Below are 18,803 nucleotides of genomic sequence, written 5' to 3'. Positions count from 1 at the left end.
ATAGAATAACTGTCCTGTAAAACACACTAACAGCAGAAGATTTTCTACACATGATTTCTCATCCACAGAACCATTTCACGCTACTCCTCTTTCAAAGTGTCACTGTTATTCTCTGCCATTAAACTATAAAGGCAGTTTGTTTCTTACCCAAGACTGCCTTTCCAGCTAGTGGTCCTTGGCGTTCCTCTGTGATTGGGTGAGCTACTGAGTCCCAGGCTGGTGAGAGAGAAGTCTACCTGAACCACCAGAGCCAGTGTTGGGAGATTGGACATCAAGGACTTAGAGGGCCTCATGGCAGATGGTACATCTGATTTAATGGGCTCCTTCCTAGAGCGCTGGTGGAGCACCTTGATCATGGCATCCTTCTCAATGATCTGCGCATGAAGATTCTTATTCAGATTAGAGAGTTTAGAATGGAACCATAGTTACTGCAGGACAGTACTGCAGGAAAGTGGATTGGGAATCCCAGGAGTGTTCACACTTGATCTTTTACTGAAGAAACACTAGCTTTAGATTCTGCTCCACTTCATGTTCATGTCAGTATTATTATTTTGATAATCAGACAAAAGAAGCAAAAAACCCAAAACAAAAACATAAATCATAGGAACTGACAAGCATCTTGCATCATTAGTGCTAAAGACATAACACCTTAACAGGTCTTATAATGTCTCTGACAAATAGAGACAGTACAGTTCTGTGGCTCTGTGGGTTTGTCACACAGTTACTGTATGTTCCTGATCTGCTTTGCTCTTCACAGTTTGCAAGGAACCACACAAGGTCAACAACTTTCATTTAATTAACTGAACCAGTAGGCAATATAACACCTGTGTGCTGCAGCACATCTGAAGAGCCACTACATCCATTTGTTAGTAATATAACCAGCTCTACAGTGAAGTATGGATGACAACTATAATGGTAGTTTGACAATTTTTCTTTGCACCATGTGCCGCTTCAGTTGTATGTGTTTTGATTTGCATTGGAGAAAATCAAGAAACTGTTCAAGACATACTGAAGAACCCAAAGCCTTAAGCCTGAAATCAAAACTCATCACTGGGAAACTTAATGAAATAATCTTCTCAAGCTAAAAAAAAACATTATAAGGTGGCATTGAATACAATGCTTCTGTACTTCCATGTCCAATTCTCAGGCAGGGGCATGTATATGTTGAGTGTTTTACCTGCTCTCCATGTCCAGACAACGGCGATTGGCCATGAGAATCTCTTCCTCTTCCTTCTGGATTCGAGCCTCAACCGATGTATCGTAGCTGTTGCTGGGAGAGTGGCTTATTACTGCTGCAGAGGTATCCCTTGAAAACCAGAACATGTTTTAAACGTAGGTCATCCAGAACACTTCAGAGGTAGTTGCTTCCTCAACCTGGGAGTGGTGTGGCTACTCACAACACACCGCATAGACTTCCACTTATTTCCAACATGAATTAAGATAAGGTTCAACTTTATTGTCACTACACAGAGTACAACAAAATGCACTGCTCTGCATATCCCGGCTTGTCCTTTGCTTATCCCGGTCACAGGCACCCGTGGAGCAGATAGGATTACGGGCTATGCTGAAGGAGCCAACAGTGGCAAGTTGGCCCTGCACTGCACACATTCTCACAAATAATTTTTCAAGTTATGGCACTTCCAGCATTGCACTACAGATTGGCATCAAGAAAATTGCAGAGAACCCACCCCTCTTTCAAAAGTTTACCCAAAAACATTTGTTACCCTCTGACTCCAGATTTTCCATGTGTTACTTAGTAATATACATATATACAGAAAAAATCAGACAAATATGAGATGGTCAGGCTTAAACTTCTTTCCAAATTTGGTGAATTTAGGTGAATGACTAAAAAACTATTAACAATTTGCTACTGCTAAGATGTCAAAGCCTTAAAATTAAACTAAGGCTAACAATACGAAATATACCTCTGAGTGGCAACAGATGCGGCAGCATCGAGAGCAAACTGCCTCATCACACTTTCTTCCAGGTATTTCTGCTCCCATTTGGTCATATCAGCCTCTAGAGCCAGGATCCGCTCCTCCTTCTCTCTCAGATGCTCCATAAGGGCTGCTGCATTGTACTCTGATGGGACCACACCACTGTTTTGTGAGCCTCCCTGGCGCTGGAAAAAATGAAGGACACAGGAGGAGGGGAGACACAAAGAAAAACCGAGACAGAATACAAAAAGAGGATCCGGTCATTTGTGGATTTAAATTTAATATATTACTTATATTATAGCATCTACACTGTAAGACTTTCCAAATGTACCAATTTCACATTACAGCAACATTTAATGATAAAACATAATTCCAGAAGCCTCTGAAAATATTAAAGACTTTAAAAAAATAATGTGTTTAAAATGGGGTTTTTTATGTTGCTTTTTACTGACTATTCTAAACAATTATTATTCATTTGTTTAGTCTACAATTCTACAGTTTAATTTAGCAGACACCTTTATGGAAGCAACGTACATCTGAGAGTAGATACAACACAAGCAGGGCTCTAGTTAGAAGAAAACAACCTGGATTAGTGTCATAAAACAAATTCAAGTTATTTCATATTTTTTAAAACCTTGGCGAGCACATTTAGGGAGAACCCTAATTGTTCTACACTGCCAAGGCACATACAGTAAAGCAAACACACTCAAAATCAAATCAGTATCAAAGAAAAACACTACGTCAGTTAAAAAAAACTAACTATGCTATAAAGGGTAGGAATTAATTTAGTACATACTAATAAACAACAACAACAATGAAAAAATAAAAGGAATGACACTTTACAATCAAGAAAAGCAACAATTAAACCTTAAAATTGCCTGAAATCTATTAATGACATTGTCACAACTCTGTTCAAGGCTGGACAAAGGAGCGGAGATCAGAAAATACATTTAGCAAAGTTTATTTTACAGAACTGAAAATCATCCTAGGTACAAACAAAACAAAACCAAAGAAGGCAGAGTCCAGAGGATTATTTCATCCCCCATGAAAGGTGGAGACAGACCAGGTGCAAAATCCCCGTTTCAGCAGCTACTTGGTTCCCTCTCTTTCTCCCTCTCTCTGCCCCTCTCACTCGACTTGTCCTCACTCTCCCTCCATAGATATACGTCTCCCTCTATGTCATTCCTGCCTGGGAGTGCCTCGGGGAGTGGAGGCATTAGCCTGCGGGGAGTGGAGACAGCTGCAGGGTTCGGCTCATCTCCCCACAATCACGTCGCTTCATAAAGGCTGGGTTCATTTCTTCACATACAAAAGTACAAAAGTATACATCTATTGCACTATAGAAATCTTGTGGTTAATCATCATTAACAATCAACATTTCCTCATGTCTAAAAGACCACAAAACATATACAGACAGTCCTAAGAAACAGTGTTTCCATGCAGGACAATGTGCGAGGAAATAAATAAAAAGATGGAAGAGATGGCAGACATATCTTCCTATGTCCTATGCTATTGTAGCGTCAGTCTCACTGATGCCACTCATGGCAAATGAGACTGACTAACTGTAAAAGGAAAGTAAATGCTTTTAGAAGAAACAATAAATCATGTAATTCACGATATGATACTTAAATACTCTAAATTATATTCACACCATATTAAAGTTGCCAACCAATTAGATATGATGCTGAAATTAATCCCATATACAAATAGATGGCCAATACATGCAAAAAATGCCTTTGGTTCCAGGATGGACAAACTGATTTCTCAACAACACAGTCTTGTCTTAGATAAGTGGTTGACTAAAGTTGTTGTAGGCATATGTTTTCTACAAATAAAACAGTTTCAAGTGAGCTAATGTCAACTATAAGCTACCTTAAGTAAAGGTGTAATGCTGTGGAGTAAAAATAGTTCTCTTAGAACAAGGTACTTAGTTAGCCTCAGGAGAAGTGTCACTAGAAGATCGAGCATCAGCATTGAATGTAATGTTCTTCAATATAAAGTGAGAAAGGTGGAATGCCGGTAAGCTGACATACAATACCTTAGGAACTCTACTCTCCTTTTGTTTGACCTATACTGTGACTTACTGTACTGTATTCTTAACATTATTTCATGCTACCATAGTTGTGATTGACTCTCTATTCTGTTTTTGAACAATTGGCTATTGGTTTGTTCTTTATGTTCGACAATGATGACTCAGGTAAGACACTGGACTGAAAATTGAGAAGTCTGTACGTAGTAAGTCACATAGAGGTCAATGTCTGGAGCAGTTAGACCGAAAGCTTTTTTTTTTAAAGAAAATGTATTATGTATTATAGGTAATGTATTTAAATAGTAAGGCGATAAAGATGGCAATTTATATTTGTTTAATAATAAAATTCACACTATTAGAACATGTCCTAACACGTCTTATTAAAAGGTCCTCAAAATGCACCGTATTTTTGAGTCAGATGTCAGCAACATTTTCTTTATCATGCTTGGTGTCATATAAGGTGCGATATTGTTCAATAGAACTAATTGTTTTACTTGTGAATACTCTCTAAGAATGTTGAGCTTTCAAGAGCTAAAAACCAATGTTTATTTGTCTCCACTTATGGCCCAGATGCTAAATGTAAGTCCCAAAGCTCTGTATTTAAATATACATTATTAAAATATTAGCGTACTGATGTCACAGGTGTCACTTAACAATTTTTGTTTTCTATTCATACATACCTGCATGCATGCATGCATGCGAAGTGTGGCAAATTTTTTGGTGAGCTCCAGGAATTCAGCCTGATTAAGGGCTGCCTCTGGAAGTCCAGCAACAAAGGAGCAGGCAGATGATGTTCTTAATGAATGTTTCAGAAAACATAAATTGCATGTCCAGTGACTGGAATTGTTTGTCAGCTTACAAAAAAACACTAAAGCAAAAGTCCGTTGTAAACAGCTGATTAAGAATACACTAAATAGTAAAAAGTAAGCGGGTACCCTAGCTACCAACCTCAAAGCAACCGTTGCAGCAATCCATTATTACTCAGTTTACTTATGAACCAGATCTGATGACTGAACTCCTTCATAGAGGTCACATTGTAGGCCAAACAACGATATTAAGGACCTAAGGATCTCTTAAAACTGCATAAAAAGAAAGCTTCTGCAGGCTGATGCCACAGCAGTGAATGCGCCAAGTATGGGTTATTGGAAAATCTACAGAGTTTCAGCATGTGTTATGACTATTCTTTGTCTGGGTTCACTATGATGCATTCAACTGAATTGTAAATAGTCCATATTTATACAGCACCTTTTAAACCTGAGTTAAAATTTACAAATCATTTTACAACATGTTTCTCAATCTGCCACCACTGACATGCAGTAGTATTGGAAATAACTTAGGGTTTAAGATCATGCAAAGGAACACTGCCACACGAAGGGACCTGGGGATCAAACATTCAACATTACACCAAATGGAGAGCCCACTCAACCACCTGAGCAACAGCCCCCTGTATTTATGTGAGTTATCTGTAGATGTTTCTTTTTCTCTTAAGATTTTTTTTTTTGTTACCTGCTGCATGCGTAGTGACTCCAGCTCTCTCTCCAGTCTTGTACGAAGTCTATGTTCAAGTTGTTCTCTCTTCTCACAGGCTGCCTGGAGTTGAGCCAAAGCCTGCTGCATCCGCTCCACCTTCTCCACATAAACCTGCTTTTTTTTCAGCTACACACACACACGCACACGCACAGGCACAGGCACACAGTTACATTTAACAATAATAGTGTTAGAATTTTTTCAAGTATGAAACATTCTGCTTCAGTTGGGAGATTTTGGTTGTTTTATATACATTGAGGCAGTATATAAAACAACCAAAATCTCCCAACTTCAGTAATCCTCAGCCCATACATGGTCTGCTGCACATATCTGTTCTCTGTGTGTCATGTACAGGAATGTTTGCTGTGACTGGATTATATTATGTCTTTTTGATGGAAGAAAAACACATTTTGTAGAGATACAGATGACTTAATTGAAATACACTTTAAAACAGGGATGGGCAACTGGCGGCCCGCAGCGTCATCTGGTGCAGCCTGCGAATTCATTTCTAATTAAAATTTTTAATTGTTGGCTTCACTGCTTTTGAAGCAGCAGACTGTCTCGACCACAGGTGTAATTTTGCCTCCAACCGCTAGAGACGCAAAAGCCCTTTAGCTCGGCAAGTAGCTGCTCTCTTCTTCATTGAACACAGGAGGCAGCTAATCTTTGAGAAGCAAAGATGTCCGCGCCAAAACTGCATCTTTCAGGCGAGACAGGAAAGCTGATTACTTCTTCACAGAATTCAAAGGCAAACCAATGTATTTAGTGTGTCTTGAAACAAAATCAGCCATGAAAGATTTTAATTTAACTACAACACCATGTGCAAAGACAAATTTGAAAAATACACCGGAGCTGCTAGAGCCGCTATCGTCGCTGACCTCAAAGGGAAAATTCACTGACAGCAGAGCCTTTTCCCCAAAACCACCACTGCACAGGAGTCAGCTCTCAAGGCCTCTTATGTTGTTACCCTTGAACTAGATAAAGTAAAGAAGCCCCTGTCCGACAGCCAGATGGTAAAGCAGTGTGCAATAGAGATGGCTAAATCTTTAGAAGATGACAACATGGCTAAATACTTTGAAACGGTATCTCTGTCTCGTCGCACGGTGACACGAAGAATTTTCGATATTCAAAATCATGTTGGGGAAAAGCTAAAACAAGTAATGAATGACAGCAAATATTTCTCCCTGACGCTTGATGAGAGTACAGATGTGACAGATGTGAGCCAGCTCCTCATTTTCACAAGAACCATTGACAGTTCAAGTGCAAGAGGTGAAACTAGAACTGGTGTCTTTGCATGAGACCACAAAGGGCACGGACATATTCAGCGCTGTAAAAACAGTAGTAAATGAGCATGGGGGCTTTAGCAAACTTTCAGCCATCATGACCAATGGCGCGCCGTCCATGCAGGGAAGACGCACTGAATTTGCTGGGCTCCTCCATCAGAATGGCGGAGACTGTCCCGTACTGCACTGCATCATACATCAGGTGGGTGACTATTGATTTGATTCTGTTTAAGGAATTTATTATAATCTGTGTGCAAACAATTTCCATAGTCTTAGTATTATTTATTTTTAATGTCCAGGAGGTCCTCTGTGCAAAGACAATGAACTTCGGCCACGTCATGGATTTAGTGACCAAAGTTACTAATCTTATTCAAGGGTGAAACAGGGCTTTCAATCATAGAAAGTTTATTGCCTTTTTGGAAGCGGTGAATGCCGCCAATGGAGATTTACAGATGCACATCAGACGGATGAGCCACGGAAAGTGTTTGGAGAGGTTTTTGCGCTGCACACTGAACTCCCTGTGTTTTTGGAGGAGCGTCTTTGCTGTGATACGAGTGCATACTGCTGCAAACTCCGGGACACAGCTTTTCTGTGCGATATGGCTTTTACTACCAATATCACCTCATATTTAAATCACTTTAACATACAGCTGCAGGGGAGATGCCAAACTGTGCCGGACCTGTACGCACACATGAACCCCTTTTGGCGCAAACTGGAACTGTTCCAAGACGGTTTCTCATCCGCGTCTTCATGGATTTGGCACACTGGCACACTTTCTCTCCTGTGAAGAGATGTGCAGAGACGTCCCTGCATGTGAAAAAATATTTCCAAAGTACAGAGCCGATATAGAAACTCTGCTACAGCAGTTCAGTGATCGCTTCCAAGACTTCCATGCCTTGCAGCCACGAACTGCGCTATTCACGGCCCTCCTCTCTGCTGTAGTCAGTAAGCAACCCACAGGGCTGCAGGTGGAACTGTGCGAAGTACAGTCTGACCCCTTCTTTCAGTCTCAGATGAATGAGGAGGGGATTTTATTCTGGAGACGCTACCTGAGTCCCGTTTCCCGTTGCTTGCACTGCTATGTTATTTAATGGTGCATTCATTGCATATGCAAAAGGTTCAGTTCACTATAAATTACACCTGATTGAGACGCAAGTTGGGAGTCGTTGGGTGGTAGTCACTTGATGCAAACCAGGGTAGAAATGCTCTGAGCAAAGGGGATTTTATCACACAACTCCAGATGGGGGATTCAACATGATCTGCTACGGAATAACTGTTCTATTGGAATTATGGACGAAAGTACTGCTTTTTCTGAGCTGTTTGAGGATTATGGAACTGTGATCTAAAAATAATGCTGTGTCAGGGCCTCCTCCTCGTTTCCCCCCATTCCCACCTGGCATCCCAAATCCCTTTTTCCCATCTGTCTCCCCCCTTTCTCTCCCTCTCTTGCTCCTCTCTCCTCTCTCCTCTCCCTCTGTTGCTCCTCTCTCTCCTCAGCGCTGCACCAAGTGGAGTGCAGCCACATGGCTACCTCCACTCAGGTGATTAGCCACCTCCCCTGAATCTGGACAGCTGTGGCTCATCCAGTGATTACACTTCTCACAATAAAAGACTGGTTCCTGCACCCACAACTCGCCAGATCGTAAACTCCTGCCACACAGTCAGTTTCCCTCTCGCCACTTAAACCCATTTATGGTCAGTTCTATTTCTAATGCCTTCTGTTCTCCTTTTTACCCAGAATCACCCAGCTGCCCGGATCTCCTCCTGTCCTGCCTTTCTCCTCGTGTTCCCCTCCGGATTTCCCTCTCGGCTCCCCTTCCTGGACCCCTGGATCCTCCTGCAGCCTCACCACCCCGGACCCTCTACGTCTGGCTTCCCTCCTATGGTTTCCCTGTCTTCTGCCGGCCTGCCGCCGCGAGCGCCCACCCTCCCGACCTCCACACTCCGTTCCGCACTGCCCGCTCGCTGCCCTCTGATCCCCGGCTCCACCGCTCTATCCCCGGACTCCTCTCCTCCACGTATTCCTCTCTGGCTTTTCACCCCTCCACAAATCTCCCACCTTCCCTCAATAACTCACTCTCTTCACCTGCCTCTGCCTCGGCAGAGTGTGGTTTTCTGCTCGGGTTCGCCACCTCATTTTGTGACATGCTGGCTGAAGGAACATTACTGAACTCTATCTTCTCCTTGAGGATCAACACCAGAATGGACTAACAAAGTTTTTATCTGGCCCAAACAACCAAATTGGATACATGCAGATCTAAATCTGGACCGAACCCCCATCCACTTCCCTCTGGGCCCTGGCGGGTCTCAAAGGCTTGTTGGATTTCAGGTGAGCAGTCGACTACGGCCAAGCCGGCTGCTCTCCCCCTCCAAATTATATAATCTAAGTGATTATTTCTTCTCTTTTATGAAAGCATAGTTCCACTTATGAGTCGTGTCAAGCCATTGAAAGAATAGTGATGTTTAATTAATTGTCTGATGATTAAGAGCTATTGCTACGCCCTTGCTAAAATACTATAATAAACATTTTTTCTGCAATTAGAATTAACAGAATAGAAATTCACTTTATCCCTATCACAATGATTAATTCTGAATATTTTCTCTGGTGGTAAAAAGTCAGGTTAATGTGTGCATTACATCTAAAAAAGGTTCAGAAAGGTTACTGGTCTTTGGGGCCGAGGGTGGCCTATTACAAACATATCCTTGGGTTTTTTTCCTAACCTCTAAACTTTAACCTAGCAACTTACCAAGTGCCAAACCCATGAGAGGAAAAGCTGCCATTAACAGACGTGACTGGTAGTTAATTTGACCATTCGATAGTGGCTACTCAGTTAAATTAATTATCAGAGGAAGCAGGCGGCTGGATGAAGGCAGTTAGAAGCTAGGCGAATTTTCCTTGAATACCAGCTTAAATGTTCTTCAGAACCCATCTGGGTCAGACCCCACTGGGCTGTAGATCTGGACCCGTTAGACGGAGAGCTGGGGGTCCAGTGATTCTCTGACGATCAATTAATTTATTTGGTTGGGGGTTGGAGGATTACTGGCCCCCTTTGGGTTTTCGACAGTGTTTAAAATCTATTCTATTTTTCATTGTTGTTGGAGTTATTACTGTCTCTTTAAGAGATCACGGTTTTGATGCGATCATGACTATGCGTTGGAAGTGAGGATGGAACGTCGGATTGACGAAGCGGGAAGCTAGACACAGCCAATCGGACTTTTTACGTTGAAGATCGACACAGGCCGAATGGACTTTTTACGTTGGAGATCGACACAGGTCGAATTGACTTTTTACGTTGGAGATCATCATGAGATGAATGGACAGTATTTTCACGTTAAGGAAAGACTGAGCAGCGGTATGGAAACATGATTAAGGGACATTATCTGCACATTAGAGAGATGGAGCAGCGTATGGACACATGATTAATGGACATTTTCTGCACATTGAGAGAGACAGGAATTAAACATATGTTTAGCAGCATCTTGCAGGCCTGTCTATTTACAACACGATGAGAAAAGGAAAAGAAAAGAACACAATGCAGGACAACAATAACAGGTGTGAAGGCAGACTTGCAGAGGAACCCACACACGTCCATTACAATGGTGCCGTGACCGTTCCAGGATCGGTTTGAGAAGTGACCCCAGATTGTTCACCGAGGGAAGCTGCTGTCACTCATTGTCTGGATACTCAGGTATTATGAGGGACTGTGCCTGTTGATAAGGTTTTTTTTTCTGCATTTATTCTCATTGTTTAACTCCACGGAAGGGGTGTCAACACTTTATGAGATTAATGCATATTTTAGTCTTGCAGCCAAATATTTTATGATTTAGTGCATGCGTGTGACCATCACCAGCCCTACCTGAAAGCTAAGCTGACACTCTTTATTACAATTCCCTGTTAAGAGCCAGGGAGGGCAGTGCTACACCTCAGTGGTGATGTGAGGGAAAACAAAGGGTGGACAGGACAAAACAGGACGGACAGGGACTAGCAAGCGGTGCTATTACATCTGAAGAATATCAGGTACTGTGTTATTCCCGACTATTACCCATTACCTATTATTATCAATAAGACAAACAAACAAACAAACACATACACAAAAAAACAGAAAACCAAACAAACAAAAGAATAAATAAATGAATAAATAAACAGACAGTACTGAACACCATAGTTGTGGATGTCATGTCAGTATAGAGTGGAATAGGCCAGAAGAAGATATTAGAGAAAAGGAGAGTGGGTTTAGCATGAGATTAGACCCTGGTGAGAGTCTCAGCACATTCTGGCGGGTCCCATCACTGCTCAACAGTGGAACTCGACAGGAGCTGGTGGGACCTGAACAAACATGCACATGCAAGTGTGAAAGACCTCGAAGACCAGAACAGCCATCACAGCAATGCAGGGCCAAGCCGACAAGGTTGCACAGCACACCGAAGGCCCCCACATCCCACAACGCGAACCGACCCCCCACCAGGACAGAGCCACCACACACCCCCAGCCCACGCCACAGCCACAGCACCCACCAGGACAGCCAATCCAGACCCCGCAGCCCACCAAGAGCCACCGCACCAGCCGGGACCCGTCGGGCACGCAGGAGAACCCCCACAGGCCACGACCCCCCCGGCCCCGGGGACCCCGAGCCATAGCGACACGGATGATGGTACACCCTGCCGCCCCATAGCCGTAAGGGGGCCAGATCCCACCAGCGAGGCCATAACTGTGAAACCCACCCATTACTCCTCTATTAATACGTTTGCCGATCCCTAACGGGAAACATTATCCCAGCGCCATGATAGTGTAACCCTGAGTGTCATGTGGTGCATTAAAAGTGGGGAGGCATCAGCCAACCCAGACCTACCCCCAAGGTGAGTGTGTGTGATGCATTAAAAAAAAGATTGGAGAGCAGGGGAGGCAGGCAAGAGGATGATGAGGGGGAGACAGGGCCATAGAGCCTTGCCACCCGCCCCACCACAGTGCCCGTTGTTTCCACCCCCACCTGCCCTCGGGGCCCTAACTGTTGTGTCCCTATATGTGCCTAAAGGTTGCTATTTACAGTGAGGTGTGAAAAATGTGAAGTGCACAATAAGAGGCAGTCTGGTGTGGATCCGGCCCAAGAAGACAGAGCAGTGGGGGACACAGGTAGCAAGACCACCGGTACTGACGCAGAGGGCCCCCAGAGCCAAGAGGCAAGGGACCAGGGAGGGCCCACACGAACCAACTGGCCCAGCCAGCACAACAACCCCTGGGAGCCGCAGATCAGAGCAGCGCCCCAGCAGGCACCATAGCCCCAACACGGGCCAGCTGCACGCATCACCCCACCCCAAAGGGGGAACCAGGCCACGCCACAAGGAAGCGAGGGCCACAAGCCGCCACGCACACCCAGGAGCCAGCATGCCAAGGATGCAGGGCGCCTACCCCGTAGTGCCCCCGAGACCCCACCCACCCCACCACACCCCAGGACAGCACCAGGCCCAGACGGAGGCCCCCAGCCAGCAGAAACTGGACTCCAGTGGCGGCACGCAGGTCAGGATCAAGGCCTGTGCCCAGATGAGCCAGAGCCACCCCTCCAGACAGACCACCCAGCCCCCACGCCAGACCCCCCAGCCGCAGAGGGCCACAGGTACCTCCCAGGAGAGGGAAAGGGGCAAGGAGGAGCGGGCAGGCAGGAGAGGAGGGAGGAGGAGGGAAGCGGAGCGGGAAGGGACAGGGGAGCAACGGAGGGACCGATCCACCCCAAGCCCCAGGACCAGCCAGGCGCCCCAGAAGAGATCAGCCGCCGACATCCCCAAGGCCCCGGGAGAGCAGACCCAGACACCGGAGACCCCCACCCCCAGGGAGAGGGACACAAGCCACCCCGACTCCGCAGAGCCAGAGAGCAACCCCGCGAACCATAGGGAAAGTACACCACCAGTGCATGCACACGGCCTTGAAGTCCATGGTGCTATCAATCTTTCAGAGTTGGAGGGTTAATAAACTGAAATAAAGCAGAGGAAAGTTAGACCATACGCACAGACAGAACAGGTATTACAATTTTTTTATTTTATTTTAATTTTTTTATTTTATGAGGGCAGTGGCATACGCCCACATACAAGCAGGAGCTATAGATTAATATTTAATGAATTAATAAATGGAGCAGATATTCTCTCCAGTGAAATGTGTTCTGTGAGGAGGTTCAGCCAATGGATGATGTTGAGGACTTTCTTATCTATCCAGTTAACTAAAATAGTTTTTTTGGCAATGGCGATAGCTGCAAGTGTGGGTTGTTAGCGTTAGGTCACCAATTAGGCAAATGTTTGGGGAATGTGGAATCCCACAGCCCAAAATATCGGAGAGTTTCTGTGTGATCAGTGCCCAGAATTGATAGACGGGTGCATATAGCCAAAGAGCGTGAAAATATGTGTCAGCTATGTTTTGGGTGCATTGAGTACATGTGTCTGAGTTTGAGAAGCCCATTTTATATAATTTATATTGGGTTATATGCGTTCTATGAAGAACCTTAAATTGGATCAGTTGTAAGTTGGTATTTTTTGTCATTTTAAATGTGTTTTCACAGATCTGGGTCCAAAAATCAGAGTCAAAGGATTTGGATAAGTCTTTTTCCCATTTGTGAGTTGGTAGGTGAATAGAGTCCGTCTCTGAAAGTAAACTATAAATTTTTGAGAGGTTCTTTTTGTTTCTTCGCAATGTATTCGACAAATTCAGGTGGCTGTAAATCAGTTGGCTGTGAAGTAGACTGAAGCGATGGAATCCTACTTGTAAGCGTCTTCTTTACCTGTAGGTAGTGGAGGAAGTTTCCATTTCTTATTTCAAATGTTTGGAATAAGTTTAGATATGTCCTAAATGTGTTATCAAAAAGGTGATGGAGGTGGGTGACTCCTCTCTCTGCCCACGTCCTGAAATAAAGAGCTATTTTATTGTTTGCAAAATCAGGGTTGTGCCAGATTGGGGACAGTATGCTGGGTTTTAATTGGGAGCCTGTGACCTCCAACGTTTTTCACCAAGCAGACAAGGTGGAGGCGATCATTGGGTTCTTGAAGCAGGAGTGATGTTTAAGGGCAAAAGTGATAAAGGGCAGGTCAGAGATTTTGATCTGGTTACAATCTAACTGTTCTAGTTCCAGCCAGGAGTTATATTCTTCATGTGGGTGAATCCATTTGGTGATATACTGTAGTTGGTTGGCTAAACATACATGAAGTTGGGGGTTCCCAGTCCCCCTTCGGGTTTATTCCTCTGGAGGGTGGCCAAACTGATTTTAGCCTTCTTGTTGTTCTTTGAATAGAATCTACCAATGGCAGAGTCTAATGCTTGAAACCACTTTGATGTGGGTTTAAACGGAATCATGGAAAAGAGGTAGTTGACTGTAGCTATTCGTCCCAAAAGGGAGATGGGGAGGTTATTCCATCGCCTTAGATCTTCACAGACTTTATCCAAAAGTGGGGTGTAGTTCAGGTGAACTAGCTCTGAGAGTTTGGAGGAAATATTTATACCCAGATATCTGTTGTTGCCAGTAGGAATAGAATAATGCGAGTTTTGGACTGTGGGATTCCATGAGTTTTCTGTTAAAGGTAATATGATTGATTTTGACCAGTTGATGGAGTAGTCTGAAAGACATGAGAAGGTTGTAATGAGGTTAAATACTTCTTTCACTGAGGTTTTCGGTTCTTGTAGGTAAAGTAAAATGTCATCTGCGTATAGGTTAATTTTGTGTTCAGACTCCAAAGCGCAGATACCTTTGATATCAGTGCTCTGACGTACAGCTGTTGCTAATGGTTTGATAAAGATCGCAAACAATAAAGGAGAGAGTGGGCATCCTTGTCTCGTTCCCCTTTGCAAACTGAAACTTTGTGAAGTGATTCCATTAGTGGTGACTGTAGCTTTGGGTGAGTTGTACAGAGCCGATATCCACTGGATAAACAACTCTCCGAAGCCAAATTTGTGGAGCACAGCGAAGAGAAAAGACCAATTAACGTTGTCAAAGGCTTTTTCTGCATCCAGTGGCATAACGATAGCTTCTTTGTTGTGGTGTTGCGTCAAAGAGATTAGATTAAGAAGTCTTCTGATATTGTTGGTGGAGTGTTGGCCATTTATGAAATCTGTTTGATCATAGTGGATTATTGACGGGATAATTTTCTCCAATCTAGAGGAGAGTGCTTTTGAGATAATTTTGATGTCAGTGTTGATTAGTGACAGAGGTCGATAGCTGGAGGGAAGTGTAGGATCTTTGTCTGGTTTCAATAATAATTTAATTGCAGTTGTATTTATATGCGAACTTATATAAACATTATTTTTAATCTCTGTCACTGTCCTGAAGAAAAGGGGTGCTAACATTGACCAGAAATGTTTAAGAAATTCAGCAGGGAAGCCATCAGGACCAGGTGCCTTGCCTGCTGGCATACTGTCTAATGCTCACTGTAATTCTTTGATAGACAATGCAGCATCTAGTGTGTCTCTGTAATCTGATGTTAATTCGGGCAAGTTTAGATTGTCAAGAAAGTTATGAATATCTTCTTCGTTTGGGTTAACTGTTGATGAGTTTAAACTTGGTTAATAATTATAGAATGTCTGATTAATTTCCCGGGGTGACTGAGAATATTTCCCTGAGGAATCCTAAATTGCTATTATGAAGGATTTTTCTTCATTGCGCTGGAGTTGGTTCGCAAGAAATTTTCCTGATTTATTGTTGTGTTCAAACATTTACTGATAAATCAGAAGGCAAATATTATAATTTTACCCCCACAGAAGTGGATTATTATGTTAATAATGCTTCAGCCTCACTGCGTACAACTCTTGATAGTGTTGCACCTGTAAAAAAGAAAGTTATATCTCAGAGAAGACTTGCTCCTTGGTATAATTCCCAGCTGCGGACTTTAAAGCAGGCATCCCGAAAGCTGGAAAGAAAGTGGTATTCCACTAATTCAGAGGAAGTGTATGTGGCTTGGAAAAATAGTCTAGTAATCTATAAAAAAAGCTCTCCGTAATGCCAGGACAACTTATTATTCATCTTTAATAGAGGAGAACAAGAATAACCTTAGGTTTCTCTTTAGCACTGTAGCCAGGCTGACAAAGAGTCAGAGCTCTGTTGAACCTTGTATTCCTTTAGCTTTAACCAGTAACGACTTCATGAGCTTCTTTACACATAAAATAGTTCTGATTAGAGATAAAATTAATCTGGCCCTTCCTACAAATGTCACAGATGCTTTTGAATTGGCTGTTAGACCTGATGAATCTTTAGAATTCTTCACTCCTATATGTCTCTCTGAACTAATTTCAACAGTTTCTACATCCAAACCATCAACATGTCTTTTAGATCCTATCCCAACTAGACTCTTCAAGGAGATTTTACCTTTAATTAATTCTTCAATGTTAGATCTGATTAATCTCTCTCTAGTAACAGGCTATGTACCACAGGCTTTTAAGGTTGCTGTCATCAAACCTTTGCTTAAAAAGCCCACTTTAGATCCAGATGTGTTAGCTAACTATAGACCAATATCCAACCTACCATTTCTCTCTAAAATTCTGGAAAGAACAGTTGCAAATCAATTATGTGAACACTTACAAAGGAATAATTTGTTTGAAATGTTTCAGTCAGGCTTCAGAGTGCATCATAGCACAGAAACAGCTCTAGTGAAAGTTACTAATGACCTTCTCATAGCATCAGATAATGGACTAGTCTCTATACTTGTTTTGTTAGATCTTAGTGCAGCGTTTGACACAATCGACCACAAAATTTTATTACAGCGTCGAGAACATTCAATTGGCATTAAAGGGACAGCACTGGACTGGTTTAAATCCTACTTATCAGATAGGTTCCAGTTTGTGCATGTCAACAATAACTCTTCTGAGCATACTAAAGTTAATCATGGAGTTCCTCAGGGTTCTGTCTTAGGACCGATACTTTTCACATTATACATGCTTCCTTTAGGCAATATTATTAGGAAGCATGGTATTAACTTCCATTGTTATGCAGATGACACACAATTGTATTTATCTATGAAGCCAGATGAAACTGATCAGCTAGCTAGACTGCAAGATTGTCTTAAGGACATTAAAACCTGGATGACTTTTAACTTCCTACTGCTAAATTCAGACAAAACTGAAGTCATTGTATTTGGCCCCAAACATCTTAGAAACTTGCTTTCAAAGCAAATAGTTACTCTGGATGGCATCACATTGGCCTCCAGTACTACTGTGAGGAATCTTGGAGTTATTTTTGACCAGGACATGTCCTTTAACTCACACATAAAGCAAGTCTGTAGGACTTCCTTTTTTCACCTGCGTAATATTGTAAAAATCAGGAACATTCTGTCTCAGAGTGATGCAGAAAAATTAGTTAATGCTTTTGTTACTTCCAGGCTTGACTATTGTAATTCCTTATTATCGGGTTGTCCAAATAGCTCTCTTAAACATCTACAGTTGATCCAAAATGCTGCTGCGAGAGTACTGACAGGAGTTAGCAAAAGAGTTCATATTTCCCCTATACTTGCTTCTCTTCACTGGCTTCCTGTTCAATCCAGAATAGAATTTAAAATCCTTCTTCTGACATATAAAGCTCTTAATAACCAATCTCCATCATATCTTAAAGATCTGATAGTACCATATTATCCTAGTAGAACTCTTCGCTCTCAAACTGCAGGCTTACTTGTTCCTAGAATTTCTAAAAGTAGAATGGGAGGCAGAGCCTTCAGTTATCAGGCGCCTCTCCTGTGGAACCTGCTCCCAGTTTGGGTTCGGGAGGCAGATACCCTCTCTATTTTTAAGACCAGGCTTAAGACGTTCCTTTTTGACAAATCTTATAGTTGGGGCTGACTGGGTAACCCACAGGGGTTCGGCTTGTGTCTTCATTGCACAGCTGACTCTCTCTTGGACGTCCCTTCGTTCTGCCCCCAGTCATGCTGCTATAGGCCTAGGCTGCTGGGGGACTTCTCTTGACGCACTGAGCTCTTCTCTACCTGTACATTTAATATGTATACCGTTATTGCAGTACATTCACTCTGTTTCCCCCTGTGCTATTTCTCCGAGTGTCCCTGGTCCCAGAGCTGGATGCTTCAGATCTGCGGTCGATGTTCCACCAGCTGGTCCAGTCTCCATCACGTCCACTGTGGGATGCTGCTGCTGACCTTCCTCCAGCCCTCTGCTTCCAACTCCCCTTTTCCACCAGTCAACTCTGCATCGCCTTCACTATACTTGTTATGCTAACTTACATACTGTTTGAATTTTACTGCTAGCTATATATGGAGTATGTTTAATGTCAGAGCCATACGTCATAAGAGTAAACTATGAGTCAGTTTTCAATGTTAGCTTATACTTTGTTTGGTTCACATATCCTGTCATGCATGTATCCAAATGTGTGTTGGGTTTTCCTTGCTTTCCCACCCCTCCCTCTTCTCCCATCCCTCCCCCTTGCCCTAATCTGTCCCTCTCAACCCGCCCGGCCAGCAGGCAGATGGGTTCCCCCTATATAGAGCCAGGTTCTGCTCGAGGTTTCTTCCCTGTTAAAAGGGTGTTTTTCCTTGCCACTGTCGCCTTTGGGCTTGCTCTGGGGGTCAGGCATATGGGTTCTGTAAAGCGTCTTGACACGATTTGACTGTATTTGACGCTATATAAATAAAATTGAATTGAATTGAAAATCATTATATCTCAGCTGTTGTAGTAAGAACTCTGTTTTCTTTGATAAGATATTATCGAGTTTTAGTTTAACATTTTGTAGTTCAGACCATAATTGATCACTTGGATTTATTGCATAGTTCTCTGTAAGTTCTTTAATTTTTTCCTCAATTTCTTCCTGTAGTCGTTGATCCTTTTTTTTTCTTGTACGAGGAGTACGATATTATTTTGCCTCTGATTACGGCTTTTCCAGTTTCCCAAAGTAAAGATGGAGATACATCATAAGAGTCATTGTTTTTTAGAAAGTCTGCCCACTCACTTCTTATTATTCAATCAAATTACTGGTCTTCGAGTAAAGAGATGTGTAGGCGCCAAGTCTGAGGAGGTTTAGGGATGGAATCTGTTTGCAGGCTGAGAGATATTGGTGCATG

General features: G+C 42.9%; 1 protein-coding gene across 5 annotated transcripts in view; it reads right to left on the bottom strand.

Annotated features, from left to right (window-relative positions):
- Nucleotides 1-1,051: 1,051 nt before the first annotated feature.
- amot (angiomotin) overlaps nucleotides 1,052-18,803 on the bottom strand; it is a 101,441-nt gene continuing 83,689 nt past the window's right edge. For 3 of the 5 annotated variants that reach the window (XM_051937665.1, XM_051937664.1, XM_051937666.1), the window contains 3 exons: nucleotides 5,473-5,622; nucleotides 1,926-2,122; nucleotides 1,054-1,306 (listed from right to left, as the gene is read on the bottom strand). In XM_051937665.1, the coding sequence (XP_051793625.1) occupies nucleotides 1,174-1,306; nucleotides 1,926-2,122; nucleotides 5,473-5,622 (480 nt within the window). In that variant the 3' untranslated portion in view covers nucleotides 1,054-1,173. Of the gene's footprint in view, nucleotides 1,307-1,925; nucleotides 2,123-5,472; nucleotides 5,623-18,803 lie in introns of all 5 variants that reach the window. The other 2 variants (XM_051937661.1, XM_051937663.1) reach the window with 1 other exon arrangement.

The sequence above is a fragment of the Acanthochromis polyacanthus genome, chromosome 17 (assembly GCF_021347895.1).
Source record: "Acanthochromis polyacanthus isolate Apoly-LR-REF ecotype Palm Island chromosome 17, KAUST_Apoly_ChrSc, whole genome shotgun sequence".
In the NCBI taxonomy this organism is placed as follows: Eukaryota; Metazoa; Chordata; class Actinopteri; family Pomacentridae; genus Acanthochromis; species Acanthochromis polyacanthus.
This window is presented reverse-complemented; position numbering and strand designations above follow the sequence as displayed.